Genomic DNA, 19,435 nt, shown 5'->3' on the forward strand with positions numbered 1-19,435 from the left:
GGCGCCCAATGTGATTTTGTGATGGTCAGGACCTAAGCAGCCCAGGAACGTATTGGCTGCCTCTAAGAGGATAGATCCCGACTGTCCACTTGTCTATGATAACCACCGCTGTCCAGTACATCCTGGCACTTCCAAATTTGGCTATATGTTTTGTTAGTGAAGTGCACAGGACGCTGATTAGGGTATCAAGATGACGCATTCAAAGAACTAAGAAATAAAGTACACCCTTGCGATAACCAAGGGTCATGCTTGGGAACTATCTATGTATTTATATATATATATATATGAGCCATGTCGTGAAAAAACTGCAGAGGTGTTTAGACGTTAACAAAGTTAACAACGTTTTCAAGTAAACCGCGTTCAGATGTATGTTTCATCAAAATCCACACTTATAAAAAAGACATGAAATAAAATTGAAGAACACAATTATTTTGTTAAAGATATATTATCAGGTATCTATTTGTTCTAAAAGTAGTTGTGATTATCATTAAGCTGTAATCTAACATGCGTTGCTTAGCAACATAGTCCACTTATATTTACATCGACCAGCAAACCAAACAGTTTAAATCATTTTCTTCTAAACCAATCTCACATATTTTCACAACATATCATTTAGTTTTTCATAGGAATACACACATCATGTTCAAAACAAACACTATCAATAACACCATCAATAAATAAACCAACAATATCCAATAATAATAATAATAAAATTTCATTGTGTTATAATGTTAGATTTCAATTTCTCAAAAGTGTTTTTCCTAAACATTAAGAGTTGAGTAATCTTTAATAATATCTACTTTTCACACTTATCTATTTTTTATAATTATTATTAGCATGTTCACAATTCATTTATCATGCAGCTTATATTGTATGTAGAATTCTTCGTTTGACATGAATTCTACAGAAACAAGCAGAAGTGAATTCAAATATGTCATTTTATATAAAAAAGTTATTTTATATAAAAATGTATATATATAAAGTGTTATTTAAATGTGTTATAAATAAATCAATGTATTCAAACAGACATTTAAGGATATTCAAACATTAATGAAGAATAAGTTTGAAGTTATTTGTCATGCCCCTGTAAATATTGACATTATAATGTGTGTAATATTTCGCCGTCGATGCCATTGATGCCATAGATGCGACAACATAACTATAGTTATGCTTCTGGGCAAGGGCAAGTAACATTCTTGTTAGCATCGCTGAGATATGGCCTGATAACTTAAATTGTACAAGTACTCTTGTCTGATTCGGCTGAGTCCTTTGACCTCTACAATCAGCGGTCGTTGGTATGAAATATGGTCGCAATTCATAGCCACAGTAACCTTGACCTCTGGACATCCGACTCCCGTGCGCATTTTGACCACACCTGGCTCTTCCGTCTTCATGCGGATGTAAAAGTACTGATTGTGTCTGAAAATAAAAAAAATTAATACCTGTTGATAGGACAAACAATTATAATGCATTTGCGAATAATATTCATTTGCATTGGTAACTATAATTGAAGACAATGTGCATGGTTATGTCGGAATTTTGTTTTCCTTTCGCTTTGTGTTGCACTTTATGAACTTTACACGTTTCTTTAAACAGCATTTTAAAACCGTTATACTGAAAAAAACGATCACTTGTACTCAGTAGTGTGAACATTTTCAACCAATTATCATGGGCCTACGTTAGTAAATACCTTACCGATGGAGTTCGTCCAAAGTGATCGGATAATAAATTCTCCAGTTCCTGGAAACGTAAATATGCCAATTATTCAAACATAAAATAATCGATACGTGTTTCTATACGCGAAGTTACAGAGATTTGGTTTTGCACTCAGTCATTGAATAATAGGAGACAATGTAGATCTATATGTGCGATATACCAGCTATTTCCTCCTTTCCTACGTATAAATCTATTTAAATCTATATAGAAGTTGGCTAAATAATAATTAAAAGAATATGGTCGAGTTTATAATAAACATCGATAACAAATACTAGCAAATACTATTATGCTTTGAATAAGAACAACTGTTTAGCCTTTATGATCGGCACAACAAATTAGAATCGGTCGGGTTATTGGACAAAAAAAACGTTGTGTACGCCTTGTTATGTGTAACCTCATGGCTGCAATAAAAGGTTGGGATAAACTCTTACAACAATCCATGTACAAATAAAAATAACAAACTTTTAGTCTGATAAGCTCTACTGTAAATATAAAATTTTCATTCACTGAATATCTTAAAAACGTTTAACATGGTGATGAATTTGTAAACACGTCTAGTTCGCTTTATTCTATTAAATGTTTAGATCAAACCAATTTTGCTAAATGGATTATAATAATAAAATATATTACTTACTTCTATTTCTATTAATCAAATGTCACAATAAGTTTTGTTTTCAAAATCGACTGCGCGAATTTTATATAACTAAAAAAATTCGACTATTTAACGTGCGTGAAGTTTGTACACCACCCATTCAAGTGATATCAAGGTTCCACATTTCAAAGCTGTTTGTTTCGTGGTTTAAAACAGTGTTTTTCTTAAGTTACTATATAAGTCATTAGTTAACCTTCCTTTTTCACAACTTCAGGAAAGCTTAATTTTAAAATTACTTGAACACTTTTGGTATAGAATCACCATACGACGTAACATAACTAATACCAAACCTCTTAATGTGGCGTTTTCAGATTACAATACAATTTTGGGTAAAGTTTACACTAAATACATATACACAATACGAGTCTTCCACAAGGCGAGTAAAATAATCCCACAGAAGCATGAAGTGAACACACTCTGCAGAACAATAGTCAAAATGTCAACGCTATGGTAACATAAATTTAACGAGATACAAAATGCTCGTTAGTATGTTTTGTGGCACAATATATTCCATTAAATATACCGCAACGATATCTATTAATACGACGCAAGTACACTAAGTACTTAGTACATGAACATTTGTCGAATATATTGTCCCGCAAAAAAAGAGCCTTTTGTATCTGATGAAATCTATGTTACAATACCACATCTAGCGATAACATTTTGGCTATTGCCTATAAGAAACATTGATTTTGTATGTGTTAAATTTATTTTTCGAAATTTTGTACGAAATATTCGTAGATTTTGAGGGTTTATGGGCTTTAAATTAACTAATTTAACTACGTTGGTTTCTGCGGGTTAAATGAGACCGATCGGATGCTGAGCCGACAATAAGCAAACATACACAAAACCATATTCAAAGTCACTATATGCAAATTTTTGTTTTGACTCAAAAAGTACTTATGTACATGAAAAGCTACATGGTTATGCATTTAATATTAACAAAGACGTGACAATGCTCATACAATATGTATCAGATGTACTCGGCCTGTAGCCGGATAATCCTAAAGCAGTTTGTACACCCAAACGCAGTTCGAACATTGCAGCGGGACAGACTACATGACTTTGTTTTTTTGTATTATAGTCTTTATATATAGGCACTTGTGTTGTAATATATGTCACAATTGATGGTATAATTATTTGTTGCAATGAATATAATGTTACATCGAGCAACAGCTCTATAGATTCAAGAAATAATGAGGAACAAGGGCAAACATTCAGTAAAAATACTTGTCTTTAAAATCTTAAAATACTTACAGTGATTTAATATTCATCTCATATCGCTGTTTATAAGGTGGCAGATACTAATTGAAAGGTCCGTTTACAGTTGTTGTTTTTTTTGCCATTGCACGAGTAGAAAAAGGACGTCTTAACCAAAAGACTGTGATACAACGGATAAATACGTAATTATTGGTATAACCGGACTCAATGCCTTTTTGACAGGGATAAAAACCTGACTAAAATCGGATGTATACACACCTAAAGGGCTAATATGATATATAAATAAACTATAATTTGTGCTAAAAGACAATTGTTTGCAATTATAAAATTACCGGTATGCGTATTTTGCTTTCAGAATCGGATGCTTTACAGAACAGCTTTGACAAGGTGGAAAATTAAGTAATAAAGCGTAAAAACCTAAAACTACCCATTTGCCTACAACGGCCGCGTGTTTCTATAAAAACCATGTTTGTGATAGTTTTAGAACTCCGACGCCTCACGTAGATCCAAATTGAAGCTGAAAGTGATACCGTGGAATATTCTTTGTTAATCTCCTATAGCAGATGTGTAATTCACTGCTTTTACCATTGTCATTAATGCATTTTAGGAATGAACAAATAACATGATTTTGAATATAATCGTTGTTGTTAGTTTTAACACAAAAGAGTGTTTATACCTTATTTAAATAATTTATCAACCGATGACGAATGGCTATTGGTAGTTTTACATTTATACCTTGTACCACTGCCAAGAACAAGTTGTTAAAAAGAAATATTTGTATAAGTTTTTCTGGCTGTCTGCAAGATTTCAAAAATTGTAGTGGACGCGAAAAAATGCATTAAATTTGTATGGCCTAACTACATGCGTTGTAAGTGCCTGAGCATATGTATAAATATTGCTCCTATGAACATCACTTCACAACGTCTCGATTAAATGCCAAACAAGGTTTGCAAATGAGTATTGATAATTATTTGAGTCCCGCAGATATCGCTGTTCTGCGTGGCGGCATACTTTCGTCCCTGGTTGTTGGTATTGTGTACGCTGTAAAGGAGAGCCGGCATGAGTCCACGTCTTTCCGGTACCACCGAGGTGGCGGCAAGTTGCATCCATTCCCGGTCGCGGTTTCGTTAGTGGTGACATTTGAGTCTTCCATATTCTACCTGTGGTACCCGAGCGAAATCTACATGTACGGCTCGTATTACTGGATGCAAAACCTCGGGCTGATTGTCGGATACCTGATGATGTTCTTCATAACGATTCCATTGTTTTATCATCTACAAATCACAAGCGTCTACGAGTACCTTCAGATGCGCCACGAGTCCCAGCGAGTCCGACAGATGGCCATGTGGTGAGGTAACGTCGGAAGTCTTCTCTACGCGGGTATTTTCACATTCGGCGCCGGGACGGGTATGGAGGGGGTGACTGGCGTTTCCGCATGGATATACGTCGTAGTGTTGACGTCGATAGCGGTCGTGTACACGTCACTAGGCGGAATTAAAGCGGTCGTGGTAACAGACGTAGTCCAAGGCGTGATCATGATAGGTATGATATTTGCCATACTCATATGCGGCTGCATTCGCGTTGGAGGCGTGTCTGAAGTGATTGAGATCAACAGACAAACTGGTAGATTACAGATATTCGACTTCGACCCTAACCCGTACAAGCGGCACACATTCTGGATATGCGCAGGCATCTCTTTAAGTCCTCCAATAGTACAGCGCCTGAACTCCACCCGTTCTATAGGGGATGCAAAAAAGGTCGCGGCCATGTCGATTCCATGTTTTGTGATATTGCAGATTCTCGTCATGTGCGAAGGTCTAGTGGCGTATGCATACTTTTTACAGAAAGGCTGCGATCCTATTGCGTCGCAACAGATATCAAACCCTAACCAAATAATACCCTATCTTGTGACTGATTTGTTTGCTGGCGTTCCCGGTATAACTGGACTGTTCCTTGCCGCGTTGTGCAGTGCATCGCTTAGTACCATCTCATCGTTGCTCAGCTCTATTTCAGCCGTCACTTCCGAGGACTTTATCAGACCGCGGTTTAAGAAAGCATCTGAACAGTCGCTTACGCAATTTTCAAAAGTGAGTGTCGTCTTGGCCGGTGTGGTCTGCATTTGCATCGCCATAATGATCAGCCAGGTACAAGGTCCGATGGGTCAGATTGCCGACAGCATACTTGGGGCGGTAAGCGGACCAGTGGCTGCCGTGTTCCTCTTGTTAATATTTGTCAGGTGCACCACCCGGAAGGGCCTCTACAGCAGCGTCGCATTCGGAGCGTGTTTTGGCATTTGGCTGTTTCTGGGGTACAACTTCTCCTCAGGCCGTCTGCAATCGCCAACATTACCCCTTGGCTCCACTGAAAAGTGTTTCTTATATCACAATACATTGCTGCCTCTTGACAACTGCACAGCATCGCCACATGCCGTACTTTCTGAAAACGATTCAATGTATGACCATACGCTTTTTGATGAATGAACATATACTAACAGGACACTATATGATAAGACGATCCGATCCAGTAACAACAGCTCATCGGATTTTTCTATCACCATCCACGGACTAGATTGGTTGTACTCGATTTCCTATCTGTACATTTCACTGATTGTTTCCATCGTATCTATATGTGCTGGATTGATTGTAAGTAAAATAACAGATGATCGCCCCAAACAGGTCCCCGACTATTTAATGCTTAAATTGAACGCAAGATTTTTCAAATGTTTGCCCAACTACGGCCAACTTGTGCGCACGCATGAGGACGTTTCTCTAAGAAACGTTTAAGAGAAATTGCGCGTCCCATTAAACTCGTGATAGCCAAAGTGAAACAGGAATTTCATCTTACTTGAATCTGTCTAGAGAATATACGGGTAGTAGCATTTCCCTGTTGTTGCTGTTCTTCAATTACGATTGGCATTTTCAAGAAGCAAAGACATTTAGCATTTCCAGAGGCACGAGGCACTTATTAGATAATTTCCATCAACGACATTAGGCTAGACATACCAGAAGGAGTCGGAATTCTGATTTTACACGGAATAAGACTGAAGATTGTATGTAAAATACCACAGCCCACAAAAAATGTAATACTGAGATAAACTTACTATAACTAGATCAAGAATATCGCTATATTCCGGTCTAGAAAACATGTCACACCTTTAAGTGGACATGTATTGAAGTAATTCATCCAAACTTTGTTTCCAAAATTTACTCTAGTGGCTAAAACGCGTAAGCTAAACCATATACTCGTTTACAACACAAAAAAATGAAATAGAAAGTACAACTAGATACATAAACAATTTGTAATAAAATTATGTTTTGCAATTGAATATATAATCAGCATCTACGCTCTAAAAATACAGGTCGATTTGTTATTATCCATGAAATGTAATATATTTCAAAATATCAATAATTTGGTCTTGATTAGAACCTACCTCGAGTGTTTTAATTTTTGTATATGTGCGGTAGTGCTGTGAAAATGGTTGGTTATACATTCTTTTTTGGAAATATACGCATTTTGAGAGTTACACCTAAAACGACATCGCGACATTTTACTGTTTAAGCCAAATTAACTTTTTAACAATGTTTAAGTCGTTGAAATGTTTGGCCCTTACAAAAAGACGATGCTCATCATTCTTGGAAGCGATAAATCCTAAATTCGGTCGCATTCAATAATAAAAGCGATGAATAACAAATCTACCATATGATATTTACATCGAATATTCATATGTACCACATTCAGCTGACATTTTGGATATGTGTAAGCCGTTTGAGTATGAACACAATCACGAATATTTGTGTTATCGAAATATAAACGGCGTAAGGATTATTCGGGTGCAGGCCATTTACATCTGCTATGTCTTTAATGTGCGTTGTCGTATCTTTGTTAAAATTTAAATGCATAATCATGCAGGTTTCATTGTTATAGTGATTTTGAATCTGGTGATGTGCAAGTTTGCATTCAAGACGGTTCAGCGTCCGGTCGCTCCCATTTCGTTTCGCCCGCAAATGATTAAAGCCATAATGGTTATTTCGACAGCAGTTACCTGATTATATTACAAACCAAGGTATTTACATTCGTTGATAAAATATATGGGGGTTCTTTTTGCATACAAAAAAACTACATAAACAATAAACCGGTTTTATGTATATTACATGTTCTCATAAACAAGTAGATCAACGTATATTTGAAGACACTTTACTAAGGAATACCGTTAGAGCATTCGTGGTTACACATTAAAATCCAGAGGGCGACAATGCGATTGTGCGACAATGCGATGGCGACAGTGCGATAGTACGATGACGACAATGCGATAATACGATGACGACAGTACGATAACGCGATAATAAGATGGCGACAATGCGAAAATACTATGACGACAGTACGATAACGCGATACTACGATGGCAGGAATGTGATAATACGATGACGACAGTGCGACAATACGATGGAGCCAATGCGATAGTAATATGGCGACAATGCGATAGTGTGATAATACGATGACGACCTTGCGACAATACGATGGCGAAAGTACGATGGCGACAGTGCGAAAGTACGATGGCGACAATGCGATAGTGCAATAGTACGATTGCGACAATGCGATGATACGATGACTACAGTGCGACAATACGATGGCGACAGTGCGATAGTACGATGGTGACAATGCGATAATACGATGACGACAGTACGATAACGCTATAGTACGATGGCGACAATGCGATGATACGATGGCGACAGTACGATATGACTATCGCATTGTCGCCATCGTACTATCGCACTGTCGCCATCGTACTATCGCATTGTCGCCATCGTACTATCGCATTGTTGCCATCGTACTATCGTACTATCTATCGCATTGTCGCCCTCTGGATTTTAATGTGTAACCACGATGGCACTTACGGCATTCCGGACTTTAAAGAACCGATCCTTGGGTTACTCTGTTCCAAATTTGCTTAAAGCGTCTGAGCTCGCAAAAATATATGAACAAAATTTCAAGTAGCTTCTCTGAAACTTCATGGCTATGAAATTTATTGTTTTGTTTCTAACATTGTAAAATGATCTTTTGACAACTTGCGTTCAAATTATGTGAGTAGGCGTCATTATCAGCAACGTAGCTTTACAAATACAAATTGTCTTCTTTGAATCGACAGGGTATGTGTTATATAAAAAACAAGAAACCTCTGTTTATGACGTGGGTATAAAAACACGATGATTAGATGACTTTGTTTAAAACCTAATCGGATTTCGCTCTAAAAAAAACTACATTAAACACATCATGATCAGATTGAGTTATTGCGTTACAGGAAACGTGATTGCATGTTTAACATGTAGTTGATCAATTGCGATTTGAAACTTAGTTTGTGGATACGAACTTGTTATATGGCTTCAGAAATATATGTCACGAAACATTTATATCCGGGCTCTTAATTTGATTATAGTTGGGTTCCTCTCTTTAAAATACATTTAGCTCTATTGTACGATCTGAATACTTGATATCTGCAATCATTACATGCGCTTATATATAGAAAGCTTTATGGTGAACTGTATACGGGAAAGATGGATTGTTAAATGCATTGCATAGACAGAAATTAAATAGAAAGAAAACTGATTGTTTCAATTTAATAAAGGAATACAAATATCGCACTTCCATAGAGATTGGTGTTTTTTCGTTAAGCGTTAATATGTTATAATAAAATGGTGTCTAAAAATATATTTCTTAAGTGCATCAGCATATGATGCTTTGTTTACACCTGTTATTATAAAACTGACAATGATACTCGAATACCAACAGAAGTAACCCTAATATAAAAATATAGATAGAAACTCTTACATGTAGATATAGTAACTGTTATTTTATTAAAGCGAAACACGTGAATGTCGTCTAAAATTCTTAAGCGAGTATTCATGCAAAACAGGCTAAGTAGTACAATATAAAGAAGTGAAACTCCAGCTGCTGGAGCATTATTGCATTATAATTATATACAATAACTTTGTCCTTTATTTAAGGCAAGTGAGCAATTGCCAAATCAATACGAAGAAGCACAATACGAAACAACATACACACATAGAAGAATAAAGCTGGGGTCACCGCCTTGGAACGATCAATGCAAAGCATTGGCGGTTTAAACCGGTTTTTGAGCGCTCAACCTCACACTTGGCCCAGCAATAAACATGATACATATAAGTTAAATAGTTTTTGTCAGTCTCACTCTTCATGATACATAATATTTACATATACATTCAATAAAACAATCATGAAAACCTTTCTAAAAGAAATATGAGATACTCAATATTCATGTTAACATTCTTAGTACATTACAAGACGAACATTACCATATTGGCAGAGCAGAACAGATGATGGAAGAGAGATAACCCTTAAATCCAAATGAAATTTGCTAATTGAGGGTTACCTCCCTTCCCCACAAATTCCTACATTATCCAGATGAATGACAAGACACTGGCAATGTGAGAGGCAGGCAATATAAGTGTAAATAAAATTTAATCTTATAGCATTGCAACTCAAATTAAACAATAATAAAAGGGAATAAAAACGAATTCAATTTAATTACCATTTAATTACTCAATGGTAGGAAGGAGACCAGAGCAACAGATTTACAACTTTTTAGAAACGATAAAATGAAACTATGAACAAGTGTCAACTACATCCCTTCTTTCCAGAAAAAAAGATTAAAGAATATAGCATCATATACTTAATATTTCAGATCATCATCGTGCAAATTCTGTAAGTGTGCTTCGTTAAACGAGCTGATACAATTTAATATATGATATTTGTTTGATTGTACGTGTAATTGTGTACAAGTATTGATTTGTAGAAATATTAAGAAAATATTTTGTTCTTATTAATTACAAAAAAACTTCAACTGAAGATGCTTATAATGCAAATTCATGTTAGTAAACAAAAGTTATAAATCAGTTAGCTCGAATTCCAGATGGTTCGAACTGTTGTTGTCGGTCCCCGCGAGTTCGAGCCATTGGGCTTCGAGGGTACAATTACTGCAGACGATCAAAACGACACGCATTTTGCACAAAACTTAAATATACACATATTTATATTTGTTAAATTAACTAACCATGCGGTATCAAATATATAGACAAGACGAAAATCATTACTGAGATGCAATATTTAAAGGTGAAACCAATGGCTTTTAAAGTAGTCTGTAACGTGTCTAATTAAATACATAAGCTTATCAATATGTTCCCAATTGTATAATTCATTAAAGCAAGGAATTTAAACATGTACAGTATTGTTTAAGCAAACAATTCAAGTAATGTAAAATAGCAACACAAACACGAATGAGATCTCTCTGTCAGGTTGTTCAATTTCTTGAATTCTTGATTGCAAATTTAGAAGTTTTGAATCCATATTTTCAATGCGACTACACAAAGTATCTTACATTGTCAATTTCGATAAAATTTGCTCATTTATCGGACTATCCAAAATTTGTCTATCATTCTGACTAACTCCTGCTGTAGCAATTTCATGAAGAGTTGTACTACCATCTGCCTGATACGTGTTTACATTACTATCAACACTTCTATCGACACTAATCTCACGCAATTCAGGACTATGAATTACTCTATGTGATCTCGTTTCCATCTTATAATAAAAAAAATTAAAAGGGAAAAAAACAATTAACTAATTTGTTTAATCTTTAGAGCAAAACGTGATATATGTATGCAATATATCTATATGTTCTGTATCTAATTTCAGAGCGATTCAATGATGCGTGACGGGAACGATCCAACCAAGCATGACCGGACACAATAGCAGAAGTTTCTGATTTTCATTTGTCATAATAAATAAATAACAAAATGCTTTGTGTTCATTTCTATTTGGAGATTCTATACTGTTCAGTATTCTGTAGCACAACAGCTTGTTTAAAAAAATAAACATTGTCACAATTTCAACATTTTATCAAGTTTACAACATAGTTTTCATGGGTCAGTTATCTATAAACTTAATCCCAATACTCTGACACCAATGTAATGCCGGTCCGTCTGGTGGCCGTCAGACGGTGCCAACATCACAAATTTCCTACTGAATAAAGAAAATAAAGACTGCATGAATTAAAATATCGCTTTTTATAAACACAAAAGTCATTTCTCAAGTTTCATATTATTTCTGTTTTCTGATGTTATTCGTTTTTAAGCCTAAAAGAAAAATCAAGTCATCTAACCTCGTTATCCATGACCCTTTCCAATGAGTGCCAAAACGCAACTGTAACCAAACGACAGTTTGGCCCTATTTATACTCTGTAGTAAAGTGACGTCATACGCATGTTTCCATGAATGACGTCACATGACTAGGCAAATCTTCAATGAATGACATATGATTTAGCACAATTCTAATGAATGACGTCATATAATAGTAAACATTCAAGATGGCGGAAAAGAGAAAATACCGTGAAATACTTGCGAGTTAAATGTAATTTATGACAAAGGTAATCATTATAATATGATGAATTAATAAATAATAGGCAAAGAACTTATCTATGTATCATTATATTGATTATACTAGTATAACATTTAATAATTATAGAATAAACAATGATTTACTCATGACATTGACAATCGTACTATGTGTACATCGTAACTGACTATTTAAAGGTAATAATAGGCATTGACATAGGTCATAGCAATATTAACCTGACTGAAAAAAATGTCAGCCGCCGAACTGTTCCGTTCGGGCCGGAACCCGGGATTGAACCGTGGGCCTTTAGATGACTGTTGCGTAAACAACTTTCGTCTAACGCTCTCCCAACTGAGCTATTCCGACTGACATTTACGTATGTACTGCTATTTGGTGAAGTTGTGTATAGCTATCGTTATTATATGTCTATTAATAAACTAAAACATTGTACGTTTCGTACCACCACGCCTTCCAAAAAACTTGCTTGCGCGATAGGTCGTCAAATATCGTACTACATTGATTTTCCACTAAATAAGCAAATTAGAAAAACCACAAAATAAATATATTTTGATTATGTTTTGTTTTTTATACAAAACATCTATTTTTTTATGCAAAACCAGAAAGTTTCGCGTATTTTCCCAGTCCCTGTGATCTTTCCCCTGTGATCAGTTGTGGATCTGTTATTAATTAAAACAATAAGTTTTGCGTTATTGGCAATAAATGTTGTAATAAATGTAATAGGCGCAAATGCAGTACTTATTTACACTAATTTACACAAAAAATCACCACTATGCAGGATATTCTTAAAACAAAAATATATACATTGATCCGTAAAATAACTTCTCCTCCCATAAGCGAAAATAAAATGCATTACATACTAGTCGCCGCACTCCAGTGCGACGCCAATACAGATATATCAATATGCATGCATAGACAGTTCATTATGCACCAAGTCCGTGTTTTCCTCTTGTTTATAATAATTCTTCATTATTGTCATTGACAGTAAAAGAACATTGATTCAATTTAAAAGAAAATTAACATAACTAGTGTCGTGTACTTTTATGGTTAATTCAACACACTTTTTACACACCATAACTTTGAAAATTATAGTTGTTTAATATTTTGTAATGAATTATACGGCTTATGTATATCTTTGTTTTGTGATAGTATATGTTTAGTCTTCAGACCACCTATACTCAGTTGTTAATGGGATACTCCTAGTTTTATAAAAATGAAATAAGTTTATAATTATACGCTAATGGTATTCACATGTGGTTAGCATGTGAATATTATAATCATTGTAAATACATAATTTTAAATGAAAAATAATCAAATTATAACGAAAAATCAACTTCTCTGAAAAAAATCACAATCAAATATATATTATACATAACAAGGTATTAAACTCAAAATGATTAGAAAATAGGGTGCATCGCTTTGAAGAGCCATTAACAATCAATTGTGCAGCCATTTACATCATCAATTGTGCAGCGATATCCATGAAACCGGTCTTATTCAACGCAAAAAAAACGAATTTCCTTTCTGGAAATGTGAATATGTTTACAATTACTGGGTCAAAATTTTAAGAAATAACACGATACACAACTCGCATGACCTACTCGACGACGATCTGACCCGATCCAAGACTGAAATCTTCTCGGAGATGTCCCAACACCTATACCTAGTAAACTATTTTACTAAAGAAAGTAAGGACGAATTTTGAAATGTATCTGAAATTGCCAACTTTTAGTTTCTCTACTTAAATATAACTGTCATATTTATAAAGAAACATGCTGTTTTATAGATAAATATGCTAATACGATCGAAATCACGGAAAACATATCTTGTTTCTAAAAACCGAAGATTTTGCTGATCGGCATTATCCTAAATCCGCTCGGATATTTCCACCACGTGTTTTGGTTATTACGTTAACTCGTCCCAACGCGCATGACACGGAAGTCCATCCATTGTTATTACTCATTAAAGCTTGAACATTTCGCACTTAAAGGGACCTTTTCACGTTTTGGTAAATTGGCAAAATAAAAAAAAACTTTTTCAGATTCGCAAATTTTCGTTTTAGTTATGATATTTGTGAGGAAACAGTAACACTGAACATTTACCATGCTCTAAAATAGCCATTATATGCATCTTTTGACGAGTTAAATACATGAAAATTATAAAGCGTTGCAACGCGAAACGATTAAATAATTTGAAGAGTTCTGTTGTTGTCGTAATATTTTGTAAAACTACGAAGATTGCTCATTTAAAGTATAAAATACATCAATTATTGTATGAGCACGGATGGCCGAGTGGTCTAAGTGGTAGACATTTACTCCAGGACTCCAGCGGTCAGTGGTTCGAGCCCTGTTGAGGGTTACTTTTGTAAATTTTATCATTGATTTTTTACTGGAGCTTTTTAGATCTGGAGCTGTTTATTTTTATCAATATAAAGCATTTAATGACACACTTCAATACATGCCAAAATCTGTGGAAAGGCCCCTTTAATGTCAACTTTGACAATCAATAAAGTGCTGTTTTGTTAGTCTTTCGTTTAGTTTTTTTAAAGCGCGTGTTGCAACTTGTTATTTTTGCACGACATACGTTATTCGATATGGTTCAGTTTGTGTTGCTTTCGAGTGCAAAGAGCGTCCGGCACCGGCTTCCATAACTTTAAATGCTTTTTTCTCATTAGACTGCTTCAATGATCTAAATTTAATAAGATATTAGGTGGTACCTAAGGTACGGGCAAAAGCTTATTTGATAACCATGTACTGTAATACATATGTAAAAATTATTGTTTAAAAAAAAAAAAAAAAATACAGTCCCAACATGAAAAATTGCTTGACGAAATAAGTGCTTAACATACTAGTATTCAAAGCTTTAAGATCTACTATCATAAAATGTGTGCTTTTGTGGGGTTTTTTTTGGCATCAGGAATTCAAAGCTGGTTCGGTGACTGCGGCTTAGTGGATATGGTGTCCGCTTAGCGACTGGGAGGTCTGAGTATTGATCCCTTAAGTTGGAGCATTCTTTAGATCATCCTAAAGACACATAGTACTGGTCTTACACAGAAAACAGGGTGTCTCATCAAAAGTCTCAATCAAGTAAAGCTGACCGGAGCTGTTGATTATATTATAAACTGATTAAGCATTATCAAAACAAAGTGATTTGTAAATTTTTATTGACAGGATTATCAGTTTCGAATTACATAGAAGGACAACAGACTTGTTTTGCAATTGAAATATTTCATAAATACAGGTATTTTGCAGGTTATTACGGTATTTGTTTTCGGTAAAAAAAACTAGTACCAAAGTCTGGCACCACTAAAACAAGCCGTTTTTATAGCAGTTCATAAGTCACAGTCGAAACGGCATACACTAAGTTTGTAGCTGTAAAGTACCGATTTGAATGCTAACAAACATAATGTTATACTATTAATATTTTTTATTTATACATGCCAATAACACTTACAACAAACATAGATATATCGGTAATCATATGAGCTTTTTATTTATATGTCAGTCATCAACTTTCTAAGTGTAGCCTTTTGCACCATTTGTAAATGATGTTAGTACATGTTTATTCAGTACATATATGGAAAGGTATAGGGTAATGTATGTCGATACAAAACACTTCATATTATTTATTTGCACATAAACGAATAGTAACACAATTAGTAATACTAAAACACTGCGATTAAATTTCAAGAATATTAAGGTACAAATGAATTTATAAAGTGATGGTATCTTTTAAAGGGGCCGTCTAATAGATAAAGCGTCATATCGACGCGAAACGATATTTTGGGAAACTTCGAGGATTGCTTATATAGCTAAAAATACATCCGCTTTTAACATGAACTTGGATGGTCGAGTGATTCAGGCGGGAGGATTTTTACTCCAGGAATCCAGGGGGTCAGTGGTTCGGGCCCTGTTGAGGGTTACTTTTTTTTCCTTTTTTTAATTTGTATTCTTGTTGTTTTACTGGAGATTTTTAGTTTAAATTTATCAATATAAAGCATTTAAAGCATTTAATGACAAGCTTCAATACATTCCAAAATCTGTTGGACGGCCCCTTTAAACAATTGTGGAAACAAGGACTTCATCATAAACAATTCAATGCGTGAATGAAAAGTATAATACAGCATAGTATGCAGTTTGTTCGAAACAAATTTTACAAGTAACATAACTTATTATATTTTACATAATAAAGCATCCTGGTTTGATACTTGTTGTACCATTTTTCATGGAACAACAAGTAACAGCCATTTTATTTTTATAATAAACAATTAACAAAAAAATACATATTACAGGTAATGTTTTTACTAAGCAAGCTAGTTGCTTCTGTTTAGACACTGAATGATTACAAGATAGTCTTCAAGGTATTGCGTGGAAATCGGGTCACGAACTCTCACATGTAAACTGCACGTTGATGGCGCGATTGAAATACGACTGGAATAGCGAAAGCGCGTGAATTCTGATGCCGACTATAATATTTTGAACAAAACAATTTAAACAAGCGTTTATTAAATTAATAAGGATGATAATAGCAACAAGATATCGAATAGATCGAGGCAAATAAATTTGTAAGAAATCGGACTTCAGGAAATACATTTAGAAGTGTTATGTTTACGAAAATCATGTTTAGAAAAAGTTATCGCGATATGAAGTGAACCAGTCTAGGGCTCATTCGTCTTTAAGGCAGGGAAAAAGAAAACAGAAATTATAAGCAATGGTAGGCAAAACTTGTATTTTTAGCGGAGAAAACATATAATGCGAGAATATTAAGAACAATAGCCGCAACAATATCGATGCCATCTGCACATTTTTTCTTGATGTATGTTTATACATGTGATATAGCATTTGCCGAAGTGTTTATGACGGTTAAAAAAATCATTGATAGCATCGCGAACATATATGACGCGTGACGAAAAATTTGAGTTGCATAAATTATGTATATTGTTATGTCAAAAAGTGATACGTAGTAAACTTTTACCCGTTTTAGTTTTACTACATGTAGAAACACGGAAAACGCATTATTGGTATGCCTTTATGTAGAATACAGATACGGATTATTTCAAAATGCTACTTTTTATAAGAATGTACGCATAACTTTTTTGGTAACATATAACTGATTACCACGTTTATAAAAAACACTAATAAATGAAACAGCTTTTAAAAGCATAAGATAGTTCAACGTATAAATAAATCAGGCTTTGGTCTGAGTGACAAAAATATTGACAGAGTCAAAAACATTATGTGTGCTTGTCAATTATATTTTCTAAACTTATAACAAATAATGAGAAAATACAAAATAAGTATGTTAACTGACTTAAACTGATAGTAAACCCTCGTATTTTACTGTTTACTAAACATATTAGTAACAGACAATTAAATATAAAGGCAATATGAATAATATTAATACAATTTATATTTTTTGATAACAACATTCAGTATGTTATATTGGATTATTCTATAATATGCTGAGGGTTTTATGCATGGGTAATAATCATTAGTATCGATTTCACAAACAATTAACAGCTTTGCATTTCTCAGTAGAAATAATAATCTGGAATTTTAGGTCACCAAGAGAAGGATTGGTTTCTTATCTTCTTATCTTTCTCAAATATCCATGGCAGGCAGCTAAGGAAGATCTCAAATTGGTACACGTTACCACCAATGTGTATTATTTTATACAGATGGTGTCATATTGTTATTTGAGTGTTAATGTGTCCTATCAGCGGATTTATCTCAAGTTGATTATGTCAGACATAATGTGGTATCAGATAAGATATTAGACCTCCATTTATTAAATCAACTTTGTATCATACACGTTAATCGATTCAGACTAGGGCCTAACACAGGGATGCAGCACCCTTTCACGCAAAGGACCAACCCTGCCCCTATTACCTACACCATAGTCTTGTTTTGATCTCATCCGATCATTATAACGGAAGTTGTATTTGAAATTCAATAAATACTATGGAACAATATTAAGTTCAAAATTACATCCTTCTTTATGACTTTGTCATGATTTTTGATGGTACCTTCAATTTGTATGTTGACATCTTTGCATGCCTGATGACGAATGTCTTATCACATTCGGCTTAATTCGTACAGATGCAACATTCTTGTTCATAAATTGCATGCTGGGTATGTGAATGTGTGTTTAACGCAATGGAAATATTTGTGTTTCATCCAAGCACAAAGCATGAATACAATCATGCATGTCTCAATGATGTCAATTGGCAGTCGTTCCGAGATGCTACGGACGACTACGGAAATTAACGGCGAATATAGGAAATTTTATGGTATGACAGAAGTTGCGCCCCTTTAGACATAATTAGATGGTAATAATTTTGAAAGGTAAAGTAGATTATCAACTTAATTAGGGAAACATTTCATATCAACTTAAGTAGGGAAACATTTCAGCACTATCGTTTGGATATGGAATCTGCGCTATGCGAGAGAGCGGCTGATTCTCCGCAACCGATGCAACCCAATTCGATAAATATAGTTTTTTACGGGTTTTAAAAAGCGCTGCATTTCTATTTTAAATAGCGTGCTAACATGTACCGTATATATCATAAGCTCATGGGCGATACGTACTAGTGCATTTGGCGTCACAGAGCGAGATGTTTGACGCCTGTTGTGCGGGGCAAACCAATTATATCACGAGGTATACGCTTGATGCTTGCTGTAAGAAGATTTGGTCGCATCAGTGCAATCGTATGGTGCGAACCCAAAGCGACCGGGAGTTCGTGGGTTCGATCCCGATTCAGAGAGGCGTTTGCAAGTTTGTCCCAAATACTTAAGAACTCACGTAATTTTAAAAACCATTGGCTTTTCCAAGAAAACGGACATAAGAACTATGAAACTAAGACTTTCGATTTTAGTGCGCTTAAATATAGCAGGTAATCAAATAACTAATTAAGTGAGCAAATAAGCAATTAAGTAAAAATTATACCCCTAGGACGAGTACGTTAAGTTAGCAATTGAATATACATAAGTCTGACGTCAACCAATCCTTGACCGATTAACATCATAAGGACAGTTTGCAACATGGCGGCAGCTCGGTTTTTATTGATTGAAACGTTATTTTAACATTCTCATGCTATAGATGTATTGCAAATGAAATTAAATACTGTTCTACCTGTATAAAACCCCAATTTCTGCAATTCGATCTGATTTTTCGAAATACAAATCAGTTATCGTAAGTGTTCATTTGAACTACATGTATGCTACACAATAAACCACAAACACAAGTATTAGAATTAACATCATATTTACAATATCTGACATTTTAAACCAGTTAAAAATATCACATGATTTTAATTCTTTAAAATGCCTTTGCTTCCTTATGAGATTTCGGTTATGTGAGACCATAGATATCGGGTCCCATAATACACCATGTAGTTTATTT

The 19,435-nt window shown here is 34.7% G+C and overlaps 1 protein-coding gene and 1 non-coding gene across 2 annotated transcripts; one reads left to right on the top strand and one right to left on the bottom strand.

Moving 5' to 3' along the window:
- Nucleotides 1–4,998: 4,998 nt before the first annotated feature.
- On the top strand, nt 4,999–11,374 carry LOC127862283 (sodium-coupled monocarboxylate transporter 1-like). Its single transcript, XM_052401382.1, has 2 exons — nt 4,999–5,676; nt 11,318–11,374. Exons 1-2 carry the CDS (start codon nt 4,999–5,001, stop codon nt 11,372–11,374), a joined length of 735 nt encoding a protein of 244 aa, XP_052257342.1.
- Nucleotides 11,375–12,292: 918 nt separating this feature from the next.
- Trnaf-aaa (transfer RNA phenylalanine (anticodon AAA)) lies at nt 12,293–12,382 on the bottom strand. Its single transcript is given in 2 exon segments — nt 12,293–12,328; nt 12,346–12,382. It is a non-coding gene; the product is annotated as a tRNA-Phe (tRNA).
- Between the last annotated feature and the right edge of the window lie 7,053 nt (nt 12,383–19,435).

The sequence above is a fragment of the Dreissena polymorpha genome, chromosome 1 (genome assembly GCF_020536995.1).
Source record: "Dreissena polymorpha isolate Duluth1 chromosome 1, UMN_Dpol_1.0, whole genome shotgun sequence".
Taxonomy (NCBI): Eukaryota; Metazoa; Mollusca; class Bivalvia; order Myida; family Dreissenidae; genus Dreissena; species Dreissena polymorpha.

Excerpts from the sequence above, each read along its gene's own strand:
- LOC127862283 (XM_052401382.1), top strand. The coding sequence starts at position 4,999 with ATGGAGGGGGTGACTGGCGTTTCCGCATGGATATACGTCGTAGTGTTG. Across the intron at positions 5,677-11,317 it reads CGCTTACGCAATTTTCAAAA|AGCGATTCAATGATGCGTGA; the intron begins GTGAGTGTCGTC and ends ATCTAATTTCAG.